Genomic DNA, 21,550 nt, shown 5'->3' with positions numbered 1-21,550 from the left:
CCAGCCAGCACCACTGGACACCCAGACACGTCTCAAGTATTTCATATGACTTTGCCACATTAAATCCGATTTATTTTGATCTTTCTAGTCTGGCAAGGCAGCTCCCAGCCAAATGTTCATGACTCTTGACGCCGCTGTAGGGGAAAACCTTGTTACAACACAGCTGTATGAACAGAGACTACTGCTGATGTATTTTAACACATTAAACTACTTGATATTTAAACAAAGGATTATATTTAATAAATGACAGCATGAACTACATATGTGCACAGCACAGCTGTCCAGAGACTCTAATGAAGCAACACGAACCATGGTAATTTTTCACTTTCCTGGCTTCTGAAGAACTCGAACTTAGGCACCTCAGGCTTAATTACTGTGGTGGGTCATCACCAAGAAAACTATTAAAAACCAATCAGGCACATGTAAACATTTAAAATTCTATGATCTAAAAAACACAGCAGTACACAGGACTCAAGATGGGGGAAGAACAGGTGAAACCACCAGCAACTACTTAAAGTGCCTTAGGTGCAAGTGTAATTTATAAAAAAGGAAAAAAAAATTAAGGTAGTCATTTAGCAAGAGCACCTATGGCTGCACATTGCTCAGGAATACAGCCAGCCTGAAAACTGGAGCATTTTAACTACAAGAGGAAGCCCACAGCACAATCCCAGCAGGCAAAGATACTGTATTATGTATTTGTCAGGTTTTTTACTGGTTATGAGTAGTTATCTTCCATGTGCTTGAGACAGTGTAGAGCAGGACGCAACGACCCAAGCCCTTCTCCCTCCAGCACTCCAAGCATATTCTGTGTCCCTGTCTACAGCCTCATTTGTGGCAGTGTTTCTCAAATTCATCCATACCACATTATGCTGAACAGATCGCTTACTCACTGAATACACTCTGGAACAAAACAGAAGTCATTTATAAAAAAATTTAAATATTTTATTTTTAAAAATGTTATGTTCCAGGCTCCTCTTCACTGCATTCTTCTTCTTCTGCAAGTGCAAAGCACGTAGTTAGCAAGAACATTAAAAACACCAGCAGAAATCACACATAATGACACAGAAAGGGAATCGGTGCATTGCAACAGGCCGTGCACCTGTCATATGTTCTCTAGGATCACATGTTCTCACATCAGACTCGAGATGAAACGAGCAGCATTCACATTTTCATCTACTTCATAAATTTCAAAGATCTGAAATGGCTTTGTGTTTTACTACCCTAGAAACAAGAGCAGCGGTGACAAACCACACACGATTCAATAGGAATTCACCGATTGAATCTCACTGGCTTCACATCTTACAGGTTCAGTCATGGCATATCTAAGCCATTACTCACCCATCACCTGTGAGTTAAGGCACTTTCCATGTTCCTCCTCACACAAGATTTTAAATATCTGAAGTTCCCCCTTGTAGTTTAAGTGGTAAATTAGAGGGAAAATTTCATTAATTCCAGCTCTCCAAGTTAATTTATTTCCCTAAATCGCTATCTGCTTGTGCTCTTGTATGTGCTAATTTATATTCCAGGTTATTTTGAAAGTTCAATGTTCATTAAAGTATTTCAGGAAAGTAGCTTTTTAACAACTTTTAGTTGGGTAACATTTGAGAAGCAGCTGCTCTATTGTTCCCCTTTTTCCTTGCTGACAATCACCCACCCTATTCACAGGAGCCTGAATGTAGAAATGGTTATTTTTCTCATTTGACCACCTATAGCATTCAGAGGACAGCGTTTATTTGATCCTGCAGGGCTGAAAAGCCTCAAACAATGGTTATACCTTGGGTCTACAAAAGAAAGATTCAGAAATTTTATATAGAATTGAGATTAATCAATGGCAAATTTCAGGCAGAAACTACATAATACATCACAGGGTGATGGACTACCGAGCTCTGAGAGCAGTATAAGGACACCAACTACTCACTTGTTCACTTGTTATCTTGGTCCCTCCATCTATCACTGGGCATCATGTTGGATGTGCTCATGCTCGGCTCCTGAACTGGAGAAATATTCAGAAGTTATACCCACAGTGATTTTGAAATCTTTTGTACAAACCCATGTCTAGAAAGGTATTTTTAACCACTGCTGTCAAGATACCAAGCCCAGATGGAGCCTGGGTGCTTAACCCCACAGCTTGACAGCAGGTACTAAGTCCTACCCTACACATTTCATGTATTCACTTGTACCAATTTCTCAATATTCACCAATTCAAAGGCAGTCAGTGACTGAACATCAAGCGTCCAGAAGCCTTTATTATTTCACCCATTCAGAACAAGACTAGAAGTTATGCTTACTTCCTGTGGATGAGCACTCTGGTTTCACTCAGCTTTCATCTTCACCTAAAGGATAACAACTGAAGTTATTATAGTAATACACACAAAATTCTGACCATTTCAAAACTAACTTAAAAATAAGGTTTTAAGATACATGGACTGATTAGTTATGAGGGGGAATTTACAAATTATTCCAAAATATTAAGTGGAAGAATAAGGGGCAAAAATAGGCTAGCCTAAACACTTGTAAAGAGATGAAGGAATATGCAGGTAGTTGACTGAAGAACTGCACCTTGTCTGAGCACAAACCGTAAATCACCAGTCTGAGTACAATGAAGTTTGATTGCAGCCAGAGGTATACTATCCCTTATGTGAAGGCATTAACAATTTTGTCAAGCTACTTCAACTATTTTACCCTAGTTTGTCTCCTGTAGCAATGCCCTCTTTCTTCCCCTTCATGAAGGAGTGCCATGTTCCTGACTCCTAGCAGCCCTCAGGTTCAATAGTCCTAGAAGTGCTTCAAAAGCCAAAGGAAGACACTAGAGGTTAGCATTATCAGTCTACTGCTTTTATTCTCGGCAACAGGTTCTTCCCTTCTGAAGACCCACCCTTTTACTATAGCTAAGTTGAGGGCAAACTGCAATGGTCAGCAGCTAGGGATGTAGTACAAGGTTCTGTGCACACCTCTAGTTGGGAGGCAAATCACACTGTGGTCACAATGTGATCTGACCAGGCAGGGCAAAGTTCAAGTTTAGTCTCAAACCCACCACCTGGGTTTTATCATGGCCCTCAGGAGCAGAAGTATAGTATGCACGTTTTGTTTTCTATGCCATAGCAACAAACACCATGCATAAGGGATACTATATCTTTGTGCATCCTTTTAACACTCCAGATTCACTTATAGCCACACTCCTCCCAACCCTCCCCAGTTAGCTCTTCAGTACTGGTGTTCAGAAGCAACATTTATAGAGATGGGGTATTCACAGACCACTGCGGGATTGCACAGCCAAGTCCTAACGTGTCAATCATTATCTAGCAGCAATGACAGAGGTGGGAGAAGGCCAATCCTCCCTTTTTTTCCTTTTCCAGTAAGCAGCTATTTAACAGCCCCACTAGCTGGTATGGAGAGAAAAAAAAATCTGAAGCTAATTAGCTGATTCCAAACTTGCTAGTAGTGGAAGAAGCCAAGTAATTACCCAGAACAGCATACTTTTTATGCATCCTTTCCAACATGCTTAGCCTCATTTAACATAATGGAACAAACACTGGCCTTCCTGATCATGTCACTGCAGCTGGCAATGATTAACAGAGACATGCAACCCCATTACTGCTCAAGTCCTAAAACTACTCACAGGCCTCAGTGTTTAGCTATGGGGAAAACTGCAAGCAAATCAACACTTTGTATGCTTAATGTTACAGTAAAGCCCCCATACACACTATGCTGTGCTCTCTCCTGACAGCACCAGTATCTGGATCTGAGGGCCTAGCAGGTACGCATATGTATTCTGACACCACACTTCTGAGCTTCAGATAAGCTTTTGAGAAAAAGTGTATTTCAAACACAGATAAAACCCAAGATGAAACACAATGCAAGCACTTAATGTCATTACTTGTACCCACTTGTTACAGACTGACTTAGAGCAGACATGACTATTTGCTTTTAAGTTAGCTACCACACCAAGTTTCATTACTGCAGTCAGAACTGGTATGAGACCCATGGTTCAGTCACAAATTGCTTGCTCCAAGAGTGTCAAAAACCTGCTAGTTCAAGTACGTAGAACGAGGCAGATGTGCCAATAACCCCTTCACGACATTCCTGCAGGTCAAGTATCCAGAGCACACTGGAAAAACTAGTCAGATCTGAGCGCTGGTTTAAAGATTAATTAATTCAGTTTTGCTACACGACAGTACGCATACTGCCATCAGTTTTGCTACTGAATTCTCGTCACAGGTAAGAGTAAGCCATCACGAAAAGCCAAACTGACTTTGTGACAAGTGGTGTCACTGCTTGACTAGCTAGAGTTCGGCTACACTCACTGTGGTGTAACCAAAGACCTGTTATTATGATCTTAAGGTGCAGCTGCTACTTCAAGTTTTCAATGGAACATGAGAAGATAGCTACAGCAGAGGGCAAGGCCGTCCAGCAGATACCCTGTTCACCAGCAGGAGTCTTGCCTGGAAGATAACACAGAAGGGTCCAAATGTGACAATACCAGAAACAAGTATGCAAAGCAGAACTTTGCAGAACAAGCGGGAAAACACATTACAACACCTCTGAAATAAACTGAGTATCAGACAAGAGCTAGATCATGTGCTGAAACAAGGGACCTTAAAATTCAAGAGCTAATGCAAAAGAGCTGGAGATCAGCATGTCTGGATGTCTGGAAATGTAAGCATGTTAATCCTGAAACACTACATTCAGTATTTCTAGTAATGGAAGAGTTTAGAATTACATCCCCAAGACTGATGAAAAATGAAATTGAGCATTACACTACCAAGATGACTCTACAAGGCAGAAATACAGAATCTCATCACTGTCAATTAAAGGCAGAGGAATGTATTATGCTTGTCAATCGAAGATTAAAAAAAGACAACTGAAATGTCCAATAAGCTCTATGAAACTACTCGCGGGGATATTCATTCAAGCACTCATTTGTATGTCCTCAAAAATATTCCACATCAGTCTCAAAGCTGACTGTATTAGCAAGCTTTAAGTGACTATCACATAGTGCACACAAGGCTAGAACAGCGATTGCTAATGCATTTCCTACTGAGCCAAGACTCTACAAAGGGATGCGCTGCAGATGGGCCATTTTGTCACTACAGAAAGTTTAAACAGTCCTTTTCTAGGCACCGATAGCACCTAGTTGACTTGTTAAGTGAGTGTAAGATCACATTCCCTCTTCCCCACAGAGCTCATTCTAAGAATATCTTCGTTACATCGGAACTAAGAAAAATCCACACAAGCCGAGTCATATGTACAAAGGAATCGGGTCTGAAAATACTTATCTAAGAATCACAGTAAGTTGCTTATTGACTCTGAACAAGACAAAGCTTAAAACCGAAAACCACGCAGCTTTGATGCAAGCTTAACATACAGGTATCAAGAGTGCTGCACTGTAATTCCACAGTCAGAAGTGTGATGTCAGAATACCCACAGTATAAGATTACATAGAAAGTCACCAAGTTATATTATATTGCTTGTTACCTACCTGTATGCAGTCGGCAATGAGAATCTTGGAGCAAGCAGGAATACTACATCCGGGTCCTAATGTCCATTGCCATTTGTGGTACTACGTTCCTCACAGTTATGAACTGCAGAAATGCTGGCTAAGTGCAGTTATGTAGCAGGCCACTAGTTTTAAGTGTAAATTGCAGTCTCAAACTCCAGCAAAAACTTGCTGCCACAGTAAATGGTTGCCAAGGAGAAGCCAAGAATTTTTCTACCACAAAAATACCACAAAATCTCAAAAGCAGTTTCAGTTTCTCATCAGCTGTATAAATGATTAGTGTCATGTGTCTACACCAGAAGACAAGATTATTCTGTATTCATTTCTGAGAAAGCGTGAAGATTTATGTATAACGATACCAGTTTCTACATGCTGCAGTTTTTAGAGATCCAAGTGTCAAAATGGGCTCAATTTTGATAAAGCAAGCTAAATTGCAACAGCCAATGTCCTCCAAGTCCAGTACAAAAATGTGTTATGTGATCCAGACCATCCAAAAACAGGTCTGACCAACAAAGCACTTGTCTAAATGGTTTTAAAGATTCAGTTACATAAATCTGATTTTATGAAAAAAGTCCAAAACCTCATAGGAACAGATCAAAGGAACATAACTTTATCACCTCCCACATTTAGCAACTTCATCAGATTTTAAAGTTGACATGTTTGCCAGCTTTTAAGACACCACCTTTAAAAGGTCTTGAAAAGAAGTTGGCTAGTTAATTGTATGCCTGTTTAATACATGCAACTCAAAAGCAGAACTTGTTTTAGAAATTCTGCTTATGCAGCTACAACAAAGCTAGATTTAACCAAACTTTCAGATATTTTGAAAACTGCCAAATCTTTCAATGTATTTACTAATCATGGGTTTGCAACTCGGCTATTTTTAATACCTAGCAACAGTAGCTTACGTACAAAACAGGGGTAGCAAAAGACAACCTCTGTAAGGTACAAGGACATCAGCATCCTTCACTCTTCCAAGTTACAGAACTACAAAAGAACATACTTTAGGATATGCACCAGCATCTCTTTAATAAAGAATGACATGTAATCTGAAAAATAAACTGAAAAAATTAATTTAATGTTCACGTTCAGAATTCCCCATCTAGGACACCTTCACCTTTTGCGGGTGTCCCATGAACACCCTCCAGAAAACATATGCATTATTTAATACTACTTCAATAAAGCAAATTGCATCAGTACTGCTGATTTTTAAACTAAGTATCCAATACAAGTACTCCCAAATACTTGGTCCACAGTTTACAAACTGCCAATTCGGAATTTCCTGAATAGCAATTCATTGTTGTAGCATGTTAACAACCCCCAAACTTTTCTGGGAAAATAAGAAGCGTTCACCAAACAAGCTGAGTCGCTATTTAGTGTGCTTAATATTCCAAGTCAGTGTTACCTGGTATCAGCATTTCACAGCATGCTATTTTTTCATTTAAGGAGTAACAGCACTTACAGTGAGTACTTCAAGAGGGATCATCTGCACTCTAGAATACTGCAATCTGACACTAAAGTTTTAACCGCAGAGAAAATTTAGCATAGAATTTAGGATTAGCCAATGCTTAACACAAGGAATGGAAAGATCTTTGGAAGATTAAAGCTACTCACAGAATGCTCGGTAGTTGGGGAATCGTGTGAAGGTACAGCCAAAATAAGTTTACCTACTTCGTGCCAAGCAGGTTGACATATCCTGCATTAACACCAAGGTATTTTAGACTGGGAAGTCATGTTCCCAGCTTATGTGGTACAATGTAATAATAAGCAAAGCAACTACCTTATCAATGAGTCCGGAATGCTTTGAAATTCTTCTGGGGCTTAATAAAATGAACAGCAAGCTAACGAATTCATCAAATCTTCTACAAAAGAACCTTAAAGGGAGTTTATTTGTACTGTGTAGTATTAACTATTAAACTCCAGATTCAGATACTAGTTTTGATGCATTATCTCCAAACATCAATAATAAAAGAGCGATAACCATCATGCAAGCAAGCTAATTTCTGTATTTTACATACAGGTTTTTAGGATTTGCCCACCAGCTACACGATTTAAGAATAGTTCCTGCAGTCCCAATAATACAAATGATTGTATTCTGAACTATGCAAATTAGTCCACTCAATTAGCATGAGGACATAAGCAAGTTAACCGTAATCACTCAAGTAACACTTCTGGTCTTTTTGCCAAGCAATTTCAGGTAAGTATACAATACGGAGCAAGGCCAGATCCTGTAATCTCAGACAGCTTAAGAGCATATAAATATCGCATTAACAATCCTTTAGTTAGGAAGTCAGCCAATACAAGTCATTCTATGAATTTATTTTAAAATAACCATTGCTAGTCTTCTGCTTAAAGTCTTTAAAAGATTCCAAGCAGTAACTGCCAAGGTGGTAAGAGCTACCATCCCACCACCCATTATCCGTAGCTAAAATAGGAAATTCATTACATACTGCACTGCTTGCAGTGCAGCTTTAATTATTGTATCTTACAGCACTTGCAAGATTTCAATTTGCTTCCTTATTGCAGCACAATTAATGCTCAAAAAATCTGCACCTACTGGAAAGTTAGGCTACTATTTGACCCAATCTTAAGCTAGAGGCATTATGGGAAGAGATCTCACTCTTCACTACAGTTCCACACCCTGGTCTAGTTTGACCTCTACTCAAGATTCTTGGTTTACTGCGGAAGGTGTGGTATTTAGCCTCGTTATGTTTAACCACGAATGGCAAGAAGAGTTACTACATTTAGTTTTCTATTTATTTGAAGCACAGTAAAAAAAAGTTGGTACACTTTGGGAATTCAGTGGCACAAGGTACACTGCCATCAAGTTAGGGACGTTATACATCAAAAAAACAGCTAAATTTGTTTTGAAACACTGCATTACATAATTAAATTGTACTCGCCCAAACAGACCACTTACAAATATTAGGTCAGTAAGTTTCTAACATCCATAAAAACGTAGCTTTCTTACTAAAATGCAAGAATTAAAAAGTTGGTGTCTAAACAAGACAGACAAAAACAAACTGGAATGAAACTACAGGTCACATCTAAAATCGGGGCTTTTTGTTTGGGCCTTCATATTCTTCTCTCCCTCTACCATATCCTGTTGGTGTTCCAGGCCCCATTCCTCTAGGACCCTGGCCACCCACAGGCCCCGCACCTCCCTGCCCAAAGCGTTCAGGACGCTATTGGAACAGAATTAACAGTTCATTATATGTAGTTGATGTCCATGTGTGTTAAGTATATATTTTTAGAAGGTTCCGTAGTCAAGGTTCGTCGATACAATCACCATTGAGCCGATCCACAGGTACCGGGAACATAGAAAGGAAAAAAGGGTAATTTAAAAATTAGTTTATTGTAATACATGCCTTGAGGTATGTTCCCACTTGATGCATTCTCATACATCTGTTACAAAGAACAGATCCTCCCTGCAGTGCTAGAAATGTAAGCATTAGTGCAGATGTGAATTAACAACTTTTCCAAATGAGCTCTAGCAATTTTCAACCAAGTTAATGCAAATAGCTTGCAAACTTCTCACCTTTAGTGCAGTAAAAGCTTAGATTACATCACTGTCATTTCCAAATAAGCCTAGCCAGAGAACGAATCTTCAGTTCACTGAAGTATGAGCTGACATTCATAAAATGTCATTGTAAACAGAATGCCTACTCACCAGTTAATGGCATGTGCTGCAATAGAGACCATGTGCTTTTCAAGATGGGGTTAAGACTACGGTCTGCTGACTAAACTGCAGAGGCCTTAGGCAGTAACCAAAACTGATTGTGAGCACTACTGGATTGCAAGAAGAAAAAAAAAATGTGAAAAAAGCTAATGACCAGTGATTTACCTAACCAACGCAATTGCTCGATCAAAAGACTTGCATTTGTTAAAATCCCACGTACTCCGGAACTGCTGCTGTATAATATGCAAAATGTCTTCAAAGAACTACATTTTATTCAGTGTTTCGAGTTAGAACTATGCACAAAGGGTTGTGTGCATCTAGTCAATATCTCCCTTCCCACCCCACCTTCACAACAAGCTCTTGGAAAATTCACAACTTCACAGCGTTGAAAGGTTTCACACCAAGATGCAAAAGCTAAATTACCCTGCAATAAAGCAGAGACTTCAGGTATTTTTACTAGTACCTCTAGTTGCATATACTTCATTCAGTTACTGTATCAGTAGGTGTGATCAGCATTCAATCTACAGAACTGACAAATTATAAAGTCAAAGATAGCTTTAAACTTTCATTTCAAGCAAGTTTGCCACTACCGAGTAACAGAACAATGGTAGGTTGCTTGTTACAAAAGGTATCTGCAACTGAAAATTCACACTTCAAGTTCTTGACTGCTGAAAGTCAGTTTCAATCCTTCCAAGAAAGGAATTTCAGAAAGATTACCTAGGTTCTTTTCTGCCTAATTCATGGCAGCTTAAGCTTATCTCCAATTCTGTTTAAAAGATATCAGCCCAGTAACTGTGACAGCACTGTGTGACAGAGATCCCCATGCTAAGAAACTCAAGGCAGTTAAACCATCTTACTGTCACACCATCTGACCATATCACATTTTCAAGTATTACACAAGTTCAGCATGCACCTGTACCATGATTTTCAGGAGAAAAATGTACACAGCATTCACCACAGACTGCCTAACTGTTCACGGGAAACTTAGGAACTGCTTAAATATCAGTAGATTATATAGATACGTTAAGGCCAACGGCACTGTCTACTGAATCAATGATGGTTGCAAAGTTATCATTGCAAAGATATGGTTCCCCCAAAAAAACAGAAGATACCTGACAAGCTACTATGGTAGCTCACCACGTTAAGCCAGAGGCCTAAACCCACCCAAAAATCATTTAGTTCAGCTTGTGCTACAGAGTGTACACCCTTTCAGGAGGGTGAAAGCACACTAATATTGCCACCTAAGCCAACATAGATTTCCATCCTACCCATTAAGCATTTCTTTAATCTACATCCATATTGCTTCAGTGTGATAACACCAAGCAGGCTCAAAGCCCATTCACACATATAGTGTGCCAAAAATAGTACAGTTTGGAAACATACCTCGGAAGATGAGATATGCCGTAGTTTTAACAAACTCTACCTATATAGTCATGCCCAGCACGGGAAAACAAGAACAGGCTACCATTCCTTTGTGAGATAGGAACCACAAAATGGCTACCGTCAAGGATCACTGGAACATGCCTAAAGCTAAAAAACAGCATTTCTGCTCTTCTATGACAAACATCAGCATACAGAGTAAGTGATATGCTGTTTACCATTGATTACTTAAGTTAATCTGCTGCTTAAATACTCATGAGCGCAGATTTTTGAATTAACAGCATACCCATACCAACATGCATCAACCCTAACTAGGCTTGGAAGGGCCAAAATAAATGCAATGTTACACATTGGAAAGGAGAACAAAAATCTCTCTTGTCCATAAATACAGAATGTCAAATCACTGAAAAGCTACTACATTATGTATTTTGATTATGAAATTTGTCAGATACTCTAGAATTTATAAAAAAATCCTTCCAAGCCTAACAGTGACGCAGAATTTCCAAAGTCCAATAAAGTCAGAGTTAATTGCAAATATGCTTAACAGCACATTTGAATTCACTTACAAACAACTTCCGACTGTGTAAGCTACCATAATGGTTAAGAACTAATCTAGTACTACATACTGCCACACTAGTCTTCATGTTAAACACCTGACAAGAAAGTCAGCAGTTAACAGTGAAATTTACACAACCATCCGAACACTGGTAGAGAACTCAATTCCCAACCACAACATTTCCCCTGTGCTAAACTAAAGCCACCACAGGATACATTACCATGTCACTTCCCATCATAGAACCACTCATGGCTGCTTGGCCAACTCCTGGATTAGCTTCATAACCTATGCCGCCACCACCTCCGAGAGGTGGAAATTTCTGGGCTGCAGAAGCATAAGGATCTAAGAAAGAAAAATATATAATCATATTCTGACAATTTCTAAGGTAACCACATAAAGTAATTATTTAAAAATTCTTTACCTCCCATGTTCATTGTGGTAGCACCACCCATTCTCATGTCTCTCTCCCTCTGCATAGAAGAAACAACTTTTAGCACAGATAATCAACTACTGAAATCCATACCTTTCAGGAGATAAAGCATATGTACAGCTAACTACTACCATTTCACCTACACAAAGACATCCCATTATGTAACATAAAGGAAGCCAAACGCATCGATCTTGAAAACAGATCAAAAAAATTCCTGAACATGGTAATGTACCCAAAAACCATCATGATTTCACTTACTGGATCCATGTAACCCATTCTACTGTAATTCTCTTCCCTCTGTCTTCTCATTTGTTCTTCCATCTCCCGCTGACGTATCATCATTTCCTCTTCCCGCCTGCGACGCTCCTCCTCCTGCCTGATCATCCCAAAGCAGATTGTTAAACCCCAGGAGTGTAACACATCCACTTATCTTATGAACATCACTTGCACAAGTGATTCAAAAGGCACTGAATGATTACACTTAAGGAAAAAAAGATACTTTATGATCCTCAAATACTCAAGGAAAAACTTACACTGCAGTTCAATTTCTCATACACAAACTGAAGTGGCAATGGTATTTCTTGAAAAATAAAAACTTTCATACATAAGTAATTTTAAAAAGAAACAAATGTAACATTGAAAAAAATCCCATGAAAGCCAAACCAACCTCAGCTGAATTTCCTTGCGTTTCTGCATTTCTTGATTATGGAGTTCTTCCATACGCCTCAGTTCTTCCTGACGCCTCATAAGGTCTGCAGAAATGAAGCCTGTCAGCAGCTATTTCACAAACTCGTATTTAAACTCAGATCAGAATTAGATCAACCTCATCTGCAGTATAGCAGACAGCTACCTTCTGACCACTGCTATTCTTAACAATATTTCAATTAAATAAAAACTTAAAAACTACCAGTTGCTCTTTCTTAAGCCTGAAATTCTTAAGTTAGCACTAGGAAGCATGAATTTATTCATTAAACAGCTATACATTTAAGCTAGCATTTAAAGCAAAAAGATGAAACAGACTTCAGAGCTAATTACCTTGACGCAAGAGGTTTGCCTGATGTTCATGATAAGCATCTTCCATCTCACTTTCAAGTTTGTCCTTGGCATCTTTCATGTTTTTTGCCACCTGTTCTCTCTGCTGTTTTTCCATTTCATCTAAAGATTTCCACCTCTGGGAATATTCGAATTCAAAACTGCCAGGCTGAGCGAAACGGGGAGGAGTCTCTCTTTCCCTGCGGAAAGGAAGATGCTCATTCAGACTGGGTAAACCTGGAAACTGAAGGTCAATAAAAGATCACAAGCAAAACAGCAGAATTACCAGGGAACATCAAAGGAGTCCTGAAAACACTACCTCACAACTATGTGATAGAAAACTTGCTGTGACACAATGCTGCTAACAGTACAGCATTTTACACGCTTAAACAGCAGCATTTAATATAAATAAACTCTATGACTACCGCAGCAAATATGGAGACTCCTGCACTATCACATCCAAGCAAATCTTCCCACTTACAGTTCTACTGCATGTTTATCTTGTTCTTAACTTCTTCCTTAGACACTCCATTGCTGGCAACTGCCAGGTGCAAAATCCTCAAACAAGACAGGCCTTTGCCCAAGTAGGTACAGCTGCTCAAAACAACAGCATATGGAAAGATGGATTTTTTTCAGTGCTGACTTACCCAAAGCACTGCATGTTAAAGGGAAGTAATAATCTTCACTAACTTAATAATTTGCAAAATGCCTAAGGGCCAACAGCTTATGCTGTCCTATAAAGAAACTGAAGCCTAAGATTCAGTAATTAATGGAACAAAACTAGGAAAGTTCAAAAGCTTTCCATACATTAGCAATGTAAAATATTTTAACATTTTAGAAACACTACAATAACCTACACTGTTTCAAAGACACTGCCTCTAAACTGTTTATAGCTTTTGATCAAAGCAAGTAACTTTGAACACTTTCTCACACAAACAGGACTGACTGGATTTCCCCTCTGCACTCCCTTTTGTGATCTGGGAAAACACAACAGTTCTACAACGAAGAGGTTTAATATGCAAATCCTAACCTAAAATGGCTACTTGGGAAAAGACTCTTATAGACTCTTATCTACTCTTTTATGCCCAGTGGTCAGCTTCAGAAGGCAAATCCAAAGGCAACTAGTTTTTATTAGTCATGCAATGAGTTAAAAAAACATCAGTTTGTAAGTTCCCTATGGGATCATCAACATGAGATACACCTTAAGTGAGACAACAGTTCTCAACAGGATGAGCAAACAGTTGAGGTCTGATTTTCAAGAGTTGCTACATATATACCAAAAAAAAAATCTGTTAATGGGCTGCTATTTAGGCTTTACTGTTTCTTTGTGATACAATGTAGAAAACTGCTTGTGTAACACTTAGTGAATATACTGAACAAATCAGTATATTATCTACAAATACACTCTTCAAAAAGAAAAACCCCCAAGAACCGAAAATACTACTCAAAATTCAAAGCCTGTTTCTGAAAAATTACTCCATCTCCTTCACAGTCAGGGACAATACTACGCACATCATCTATATACTCTTTATACCAAAAGATAGTGCCTACTTTTGATACATCGGATTCTTCTGAGCAAGCTTTTCTGGAAGACCATCTTCATCATCCAGTTGTTCCAATGGTTCCACAATAACTGGCCTAGGAGTGCTGAACAAAAGAATACTCATTTCACTTTTCCGTAAGAATCTCCCTTCTGAAAAACTAGAAGCCAACCATTTATTCAGCTTAAAACTAAAAATCCTAAGCAGCAAAATACTTACGTTGTCAACAAAAACACTCCTTCAGTACACCGTTCAAACGCTTTTCTTGCAGCTGGCTTTGATGCAAATTCAACAATGCCTTTTCCTGTTGATCTACCTCGATCATCTACAATCACAACAGCTCTTTCCACTGGACCAAACTGGGAAAAAGCTTCCTCCAGCAACTCGTTGGACACGTAGGGTGAAAGATTACGCACTGAAAGAGCAGCAGCATGTGTGGCAAACCGAACACGAAGCTGTCGACCCCTCATGGGGGTATCATCCAGTTCTGCCTTTGCAATTTCTGCAAGAGCTCTAGATTCCTGAGGAAAGTTTAAGATCCAATTTTAGAAAACCAAGCTGTAACTTATTATTTCGTGAGAATTAAATGGATGGACGTACAGTGTGAAAGCCTACCAATTTAATGAATCCAAAGCCTTTCCCCTTGTTGATAAAAACCTCTCCCGGCTCCCCATATTTGGCAAACAGTCTTTTAAAGTCTTCGTCTGTTATGTCAGCAGGCAGATTCCCAACAAACAAGCGGCATCGCTGAGTATAGGTCTTCTCCCCGGGTCGCCTCAGAAGAGAGAGGTTTGCTTTGAATCCCTACAAAGAAGCAGACCGGTTCGAGCCATCACTGCGTGCAGCCCCGCCGCCTGCACCGCCAAGCTGCGGCCTTCTCCCGCCAGGAAGCCCAGAGCACCTCCAGGGCACCGCAAGCGAATACAAACCCATGCTGCCACAGACCCCCTCAGGCTGCAGTCGGGAACTGCCTAGGCACCTAGGGAACACGCACATTATGTCGAGGCGTCCCCGCAGGCCGCCTGCGCCCAGCGCCACCGCCCCTCTCGCCTCGCCCTTCTGCCGGGCCCCCCGCCGCCGCGCTCCTCCCCTCAAAATGGCGGCGAGGGCGCGCAGAACCGCCGTGCCCGGCCGCAGCCGCCATCTTGTGGCTCGGGGAGGGGGAGGGCGCCATGACTCACCTCATCCGAGAGCTTCTCGCCGCCGCTGCCGCCGCCGCCGGCCGAGCCTTGCTGCGCGGACAGGCTCTGCTGTCCCTGGTGCTGCTGCCCGCGGCCGCGCGGCTCTCCGCCCGGCCCGCCGCGGTGCCCCGGTCCGCCCTTGTGCGGCCCGCCGGGCCCCTGCTGGGGGCCGCCCGGTCCCTTGGGCCCGCCGCCGGGCGACTGTCCTTGTCCTTTCTTAGGGCCGCCGGCTGGGGTGGGGCTGGGGCTCGGCTTGGGCTGCGGCTGTCCCCCCGGGCCGGAGGGAGCCGAGGAGGCCGCCGACACCGGGGTCTGCTGCTGCGGCGGCTGCCCGGCGGGCAGCGCGGACGGCGGAGGCGCTCCCGGGCCGGCCTGGCTGCCGGCAGGCCCCGCCGTGGTGGCGGCGGCTGAAGAGGACGAAGAAGGCGGAGCAGAGGTCGACGCGGGCGGCTTCGGAGGCTCGGGCTTCGGGCCTCCGCCCGGCGGGCCGGCCGGGCCTTGCGGGCCGCCCCCCATGGGGCCGCGGTTCTGGCCCATGCCCATGCCGGGCGGTGGAGAGCGGAAATCGTGGTTGGGGCCGCCGCGGCCACCGCCGCCGCCGCGCCGGTGGAAGCCGCCTCCCCCGCCGCCACGGCTACGGAACCGATCCCGCGACATGGTGGTGATGGAGGAGGAGGAGAAGTGCTCCGGCCGCGACTGCTGCTCCTCAGAGCCCGCTGCTCAAAATGGCGGCGAGCTAAACGGCCTCGCCGCCGCCTTTGTCCACCCCTAATATAGTTTCCCCGCCCCCGGAAACCGCCCCTCCGCCCCGCCAGCCAACCACCGGCCTCGACGGCGCTGACAGATAGGTGGAGTCGCCAATGGCACGTCCCTATTCCGCTAACTCTTTGATCTCATTGGTAAGGAACCTGCCCTCTGCCGATTGGCTCCTTTGACCGCCGACGTTCGCACGGGACGATCCGTTAACCTCCTGCGTGCTGATTGGGCAGTTTGATCGGCGGGAGGCGAAATCGCGACAGAAGCCCGACTTGCCATTGGCTGCCTGGGGAGTCAGTCGGAGGGGAACCTGCCGGCCCGGCCGCCGGCCCGGGGCGGCCACGCGTTGCGCAGGCCGCGGCCCCGGCCCAGCCCCGCGGCCCGGGCAGGGCGGCCGCCGGCTTCGGGAACCCGCTCGCCCGCGGAGAGAGCAGAGCCGCGGGGCCTTGTGGCACCCCCGGCTGAGCGGCCACAGGCGTCATCTGGGAAAATCTCCACAATACGTGCGTTTTTCAAATAAATACGGGGCTGGCTACTTTTCGCGCGGTCGGCAGCCTTCTCTTGTGCTTTGAAATCAAATTTGATACAAAAAGTTTCTTATTTATTCATCCAAGGGTGGCAGCGGAAACGCAGCTCCGGCGTGGGAGGTCGCTTTCACTCCATTTCGTTTGAAAAGCCGGACAGCCGGCGAACGGCAACCTACAGCGGACGCAGGACAGGGCTCTGGGCTCTGTGTCTGCTGACAAGAAAAGAGGGCGTCAGGTCCCCAAAATGTAAAGCAGTGTGCTCTCAGTAGGAAAAATAAAGCAGCTGTAAAAATTCACAGCAGTTGTGGTCACTGTATTCCACATTCCAATACAGAAAATAGGCCAAGAGCGCTTTCCATCTATTTAACGTCACTGGTTTCAGCGGCGTTGCGCTGGAGACATGCTAACGTTAGAACAACATGGCATTTTTATACTTTCACTTCATGAGGGTTTCAATCCATCACGCTCCCAAGCTCCCACTGATGTTTCACATTCAGTTTCAGGTCTGAAGAACCAAACCCCACGTGAAACCCAAGCGAAAGCCACTTTTGTTTTATTTGCACGGAAACTGTAACTGTTGCATTGTTGTGATAAAATACTATCAATCGATCTCATAAATATTTGTGAAGCCCTGGGCAGCCAAACGCTGACTTTGTTCTTAACAAAATTAATTTTCCTGTGGCTTTATGTTTTTTAAATAAAAATCTAGTATAGATCAATCTTTTCCCCAAATCGGTATTGTACTGGCCGTACGACTTTGACCACTTCCATGTGCAGCAGAATGGAAGCCCCAAGTTGTTTTAAAATGGATTCTCTCCGAGATGTCAGCCCCTCTTTGCGAGCAGTAAATGCTTCCACCACGAGGTGTCTCAGAGGTTAAAGCGCTGGAAGAAGAAATTTGGGACTGGCTCTTCCTGCACACAAACAACTGGCACTGCCTCGCTGTCACACCTGGTTATCTCTGTTCAGGAAGCAACAAAAAATCTTGAGTGTAAAAGGGTTGGTTTCACCTTTGTTGTGTCCTAAGTGTAAGCGAACTGTATTTTAGGGAGCTGTTAATTTTTAGCATCCTTTGAAAGAAATATAGAGTATAATTCTGCTCCCAGTCCTGCATAAATCTGTACAACTTATCTGAAGTCTACAAAGTAGCTTTGAATTTCCACACATCTAGTAGAGACCAGGATATGATTACATGTTTTGTAACTATTTATCCTGGGCTTGAAATCAAAGAAACATTGATGTCCCTATGAGGACTTTGAAATAAAAATGACCTCCGGTAACAATCACCTATTTTGTAAATACTCACACTAGGGAGCTTGCCGTTTTCATACAAAAACAAACAGTGAGGAAGAAAGCTCGAGATGTTCTCCCCAGTATGTCCCACTGTAAATAAACATTGTGTCTGAGACTGGAAACTCTTTATGACGACTGTGATAACATTTGAAGTGGCTCTGTAGTATTTCTCCATCTTCATATTGATCTGGTTATTGGAACATTTAGTGCAGACGTACATTAGTTTAGTTTAAAAGGGGCTGTTGGGAGAAGCAAAAAAGAAGATGCTTCCCTCCTCCAAAATGTTAATAGCTACTTAAAAGCTAACACCAGTGTTACAACTTCCAAAGATTTTTCATACTGTACAACTGATCTACAAAAGTGAATTGAGCCATGGTAAGCAGCAGTTCATGACTGAAGAGAAAAAGACCTGCAGCCGGCCTTAGAGAAATATTTGAAAGAGGGAATCAGGCTGACACTGAGGTGTCTGAAGTTATGAACATCTCAGCTGCCATCGAGCGCAAGGTAATCTTCAGGTAGGAAAGGCATGAATCTCAGCAGGTGGTTGATTTAGATCATTTTTCCCTAAACCTTTTCCTCCTCCTATAAACATAAACAAAAGACTCTCAAGAAGAAATCTGCATTATCTCTATATTATTAATTGCAGATTGCAGGAGGAAAGAGCAGCATGTGTCCAACCTGCTAATTAAGAATAATTACCCCATGAGGTTCTGTAAGTGTCCCATGTACAAACAGTAAAATTGCATGAATCACAGTAACGTGTACCACCGCTAAAGAAGCAATTAAACGTTGTGAGGAGCTGCTGTGCCTGCATTCCCTGGGCGTTCGTTTGCAGGGCATTTTTGATCAAGAAGGAAACAGTTTAATGGCTGTTTGCACAAATTCAAGTATGTCACAGAACTAGACATACTCGGGAATTTTAAATTTAAAACATCAGTAAGCAAAAGAAGGACTGCACAGGGAGATCAGAGCAGTGAGGCACCCAGAAGGTGCAGGCTAGCATCCTTACCCTGCTGCAGGCTCTGCTAGTCAAGTCTGTAGTGCACTCGGATAAACCTGTCTGGAACAAGGATTTCTGCAGAACAGTTTCATTATTCTAGGGCTCAACACAGTTTCATGAATAACAGCGTCACCTTATAGAATAAAGGAGGAAGTAAAATGCCTACAGCAACATCTGGTAGATAAAGCTGAGAGGCAGGATGAAAGGAGTGGCTAACAGCTGCTATAACGGCTATTCAGCTGCACAGCAGAGCTCTCAGCAACTTCCCAGTGGCACTTGATGATGAGAGTTCTCTGCCTCCTGCACAGCTTTCACTCCCTCCTTGAGCACGAATTAAATCTGCTCTCCAAGAGGTTTTTCCTGTATACCATGACAAATATGCCTGTAGGCCATTTCTTAACCCAGATGAGTGAAAGTAATGCAGGGCCAGACAAGAGATTACACTGATAGTTAAGCAAATTTAGAGACTGAAAGAAGGGAAGGAGGGGTTGATTGTCCTTGCACAGTAACATCATTGATTTCAGTGGATATAATCTTGATTCCTAATGGAAAAAAAGAGATCCGAATCAGGCTCAAGAGTCTACAAAAAAGGTAATATTGGATCTGCAGGGAAGTCTGCTACCTGAACACCAGTGACACGAAAAGTTCACAGTTCTGCTGGAGACTGTGTTCTCTCAACCTGCAAGGGTTAAAGTTCAGGATTTTCCATTTCTCATTTCTGTCAACTGAATTAAGTTACTGAAATGTCTTAAGTAGCAGTAGTTTTGAGTCCTCTGTCAGAAATCAAACTAGTATCAAAGTCAGATAAGAGAAAAACAAGGTCTTCTGTGAAAGAAATGTTCAGCAGAGCAGTAAAGCAGTGCAACAGGAAACTTCCCCAGTCGTGTCCCCTCTTTTCCCTTTCCCTCTTCTCCCCACCCTTCCCATGATGTGCAAGGAACGTCACAGGAGGAATCTCTAGCATGTTTACAATTACTTTGCATTGCTTAGCAGATCCAAGAACATTGCTTTACTCCTCAGTGGTTTTTCTGACACTGCTTTGTGTTCTAGTGTTTGTGAGGGAGGGCTTGGTTGGTGAGACTGGATGGGTAAGACAATCACTGGGCCTGAAAAAAGAATCGGTGGAATTGTTGAAACCAAGAAGGAAATGTTAAACACCACTACTATAACCTGAGAAGTGCAACTACTTATCATTCATACTCATGCAGTTCCCACTGCCATTGTATCTGGCCATCTCATTACCTTTAACATGTTTAACTTCAGACCCTGGCTTAAAAATAAGAGACCTCCGAGATGGGGAAGTCCTGTGACTTGTCCAAGATCACACAATCCACAGAAAGGCAAGAAGAGGAATCTGGTGTCTTGAGCACTGGAACAACTGGTCTCTCCCTCCCCTGGCTGCCTGTTTTCTCCTCTCTCAGCAGTGGCTGTGTTCTGCCAGTGGGCAGAGCGATGCTTGTACACACCATGCGTGCCTGCTGAAGGCACACTTGAGCATGCCAAATCCATCTTCCAAGAGGCTCCAAGAGCCCTCCTCTTTCAACGAAGTCAATTGGAGTTAAGGATGCTTACTGCCTTGCAGACGCACTCAGAACAGTTGTACGACAAAGCCATCAATCTATACATTTCCTTGAGCTATGGAGAGAAACAAGATACGTGTAACTAAAATTTATCCTGCTGCCCAACAGTTAGCAGCTTCTATTTCTTCTATTAAGAGAATTTAAAATTTTGTCACTGACAATAAATATGTGACAAGAATGGGAGCTAGCTGTTAAAGAGAATCCTGGTCTTCATTCTTACAGACGAGACAAGCGCTCAACAGGAAACAGATACATCAGCTCTGCAAAAATACCAGCAGTTCTGAACTGCAGTTCTGGTTAATGTTTGGCTATGCAAAGAATGTAAGTGGGGCAGAAAAAATGAGTAGACTCACAATGCTGTATTTCATCAGACTGCCATGACTTTCTCAAAAATTTAAAGACTGGCAATGTCTTCTCTGTGTATTTTTTTTAATCCACTGTTATTTCCAAAACATAAACTCACACAAAAGGGGGAACATTGGAAAGATACAGGAGATATCCATAAGAAAATTAGAAAACCTTTTTTTCATAACAAGAAAATGGTAGAAGTATTCAAATAAACAGTTTTATTCTGCATTTGGGAAAAGTGATGTGGTCACAGCACGAAATTCAGGATGATATTAAAAAGCAGGAACCAGAGTTTGTAAGTGGGCACTCCTGCATAACTTGCAAAAAAGAGGACGTCTCCAAACAACAGAAATGGCCAAACAACTCCATAGATTATTCGTGTCATTTTTCAGTAACTCTGAGAAGACAAGGATAAAATTAATACTGCTGTAGCATCAGGCAGTTGAATAGACTTCCCAGAGGATTATAGGTCTGACAACCTGACACCTATCCCAGGCAAAATTTGTGACCTTGAACACACTCAGATTTTGCAGAAGTCGTAACAGTTGACTTTTTTTTTTTAATTAGCTTTGGCATCTTACTATGGCAAATAATACTCTCTGAACACCATTGTACCACAATGCCTAGCAGAGCCTGCAAGCAGTCTGAAACAATATCTCATTGAGGTCTTCCTAATCTCACCCTGTCTTACTCTGGGTGCTCAAAGATGACAGCTTGTTGCCAACGCTAACTCTTCCACTGCTGATCAAAGAA

At 42.4% G+C, this 21,550-nt stretch overlaps 1 protein-coding gene across 11 annotated transcripts; it reads right to left on the bottom strand.

The window, feature by feature from the left end:
- Window positions 1-211: 211 nt before the first annotated feature.
- Window positions 212-16,050, bottom strand: SFPQ (splicing factor proline and glutamine rich). 11 transcript variants are annotated; one of them, XR_011328035.1, is made up of 13 exons: window positions 15,294-16,050; window positions 14,728-14,916; window positions 14,332-14,633; window positions 14,123-14,218; window positions 12,575-12,771; window positions 12,207-12,291; window positions 11,798-11,915; window positions 11,531-11,579; window positions 11,330-11,451; window positions 5,480-8,679; window positions 2,289-2,333; window positions 1,919-1,993; window positions 918-995 (listed from the first exon to the last, which is right to left on the bottom strand). XR_011328035.1 is itself a non-coding variant. In XM_069802915.1 (11 exons), exons 1-10 carry the CDS (start codon window positions 15,948-15,950, stop codon window positions 2,313-2,315), a joined length of 1,836 nt encoding a protein of 611 aa, XP_069659016.1. In that variant the 5' UTR covers window positions 15,951-16,050; the 3' UTR covers window positions 918-1,993; window positions 2,289-2,312. The 11 variants fall into 11 exon arrangements, 1 of the variants encoding a protein (XP_069659016.1); XR_011328039.1 differs by lacking the exons at window positions 918-995; window positions 5,480-8,679 and adding an exon at window positions 212-900; XR_011328032.1 differs by having other exon boundaries at window positions 918-1,781; window positions 2,289-8,679.
- Window positions 16,051-21,550: the final 5,500 nt, after the last annotated feature.

Source organism: Haliaeetus albicilla, chromosome 16 (genome assembly GCF_947461875.1).
Source record: "Haliaeetus albicilla chromosome 16, bHalAlb1.1, whole genome shotgun sequence".
NCBI classification, from domain to species: Eukaryota; Metazoa; Chordata; class Aves; order Accipitriformes; family Accipitridae; genus Haliaeetus; species Haliaeetus albicilla.
Note: the sequence above shows the minus strand (reverse complement) of the source record. Positions and strands in the feature narration are given on the sequence as shown.

Excerpts from the sequence above, each read along its gene's own strand:
- SFPQ (XM_069802915.1), bottom strand. The coding sequence starts at position 15,950 with ATGTCGCGGGATCGGTTCCGTAGCCGTGGCGGCGGGGGAGGCGGCTTC. Across the intron at positions 14,917-15,293 it reads GCGAGAAGCTCTCGGATGAG|GGATTCAAAGCAAACCTCTC; the intron begins GTGAGTCATGGC and ends GCTTCTTTGTAG. Across the intron at positions 2,334-11,329 it reads CTATGATGGGAAGTGACATG|GTGAAGATGAAAGCTGAGTG; the intron begins GTAATGTATCCT and ends GTTATCCTTTAG.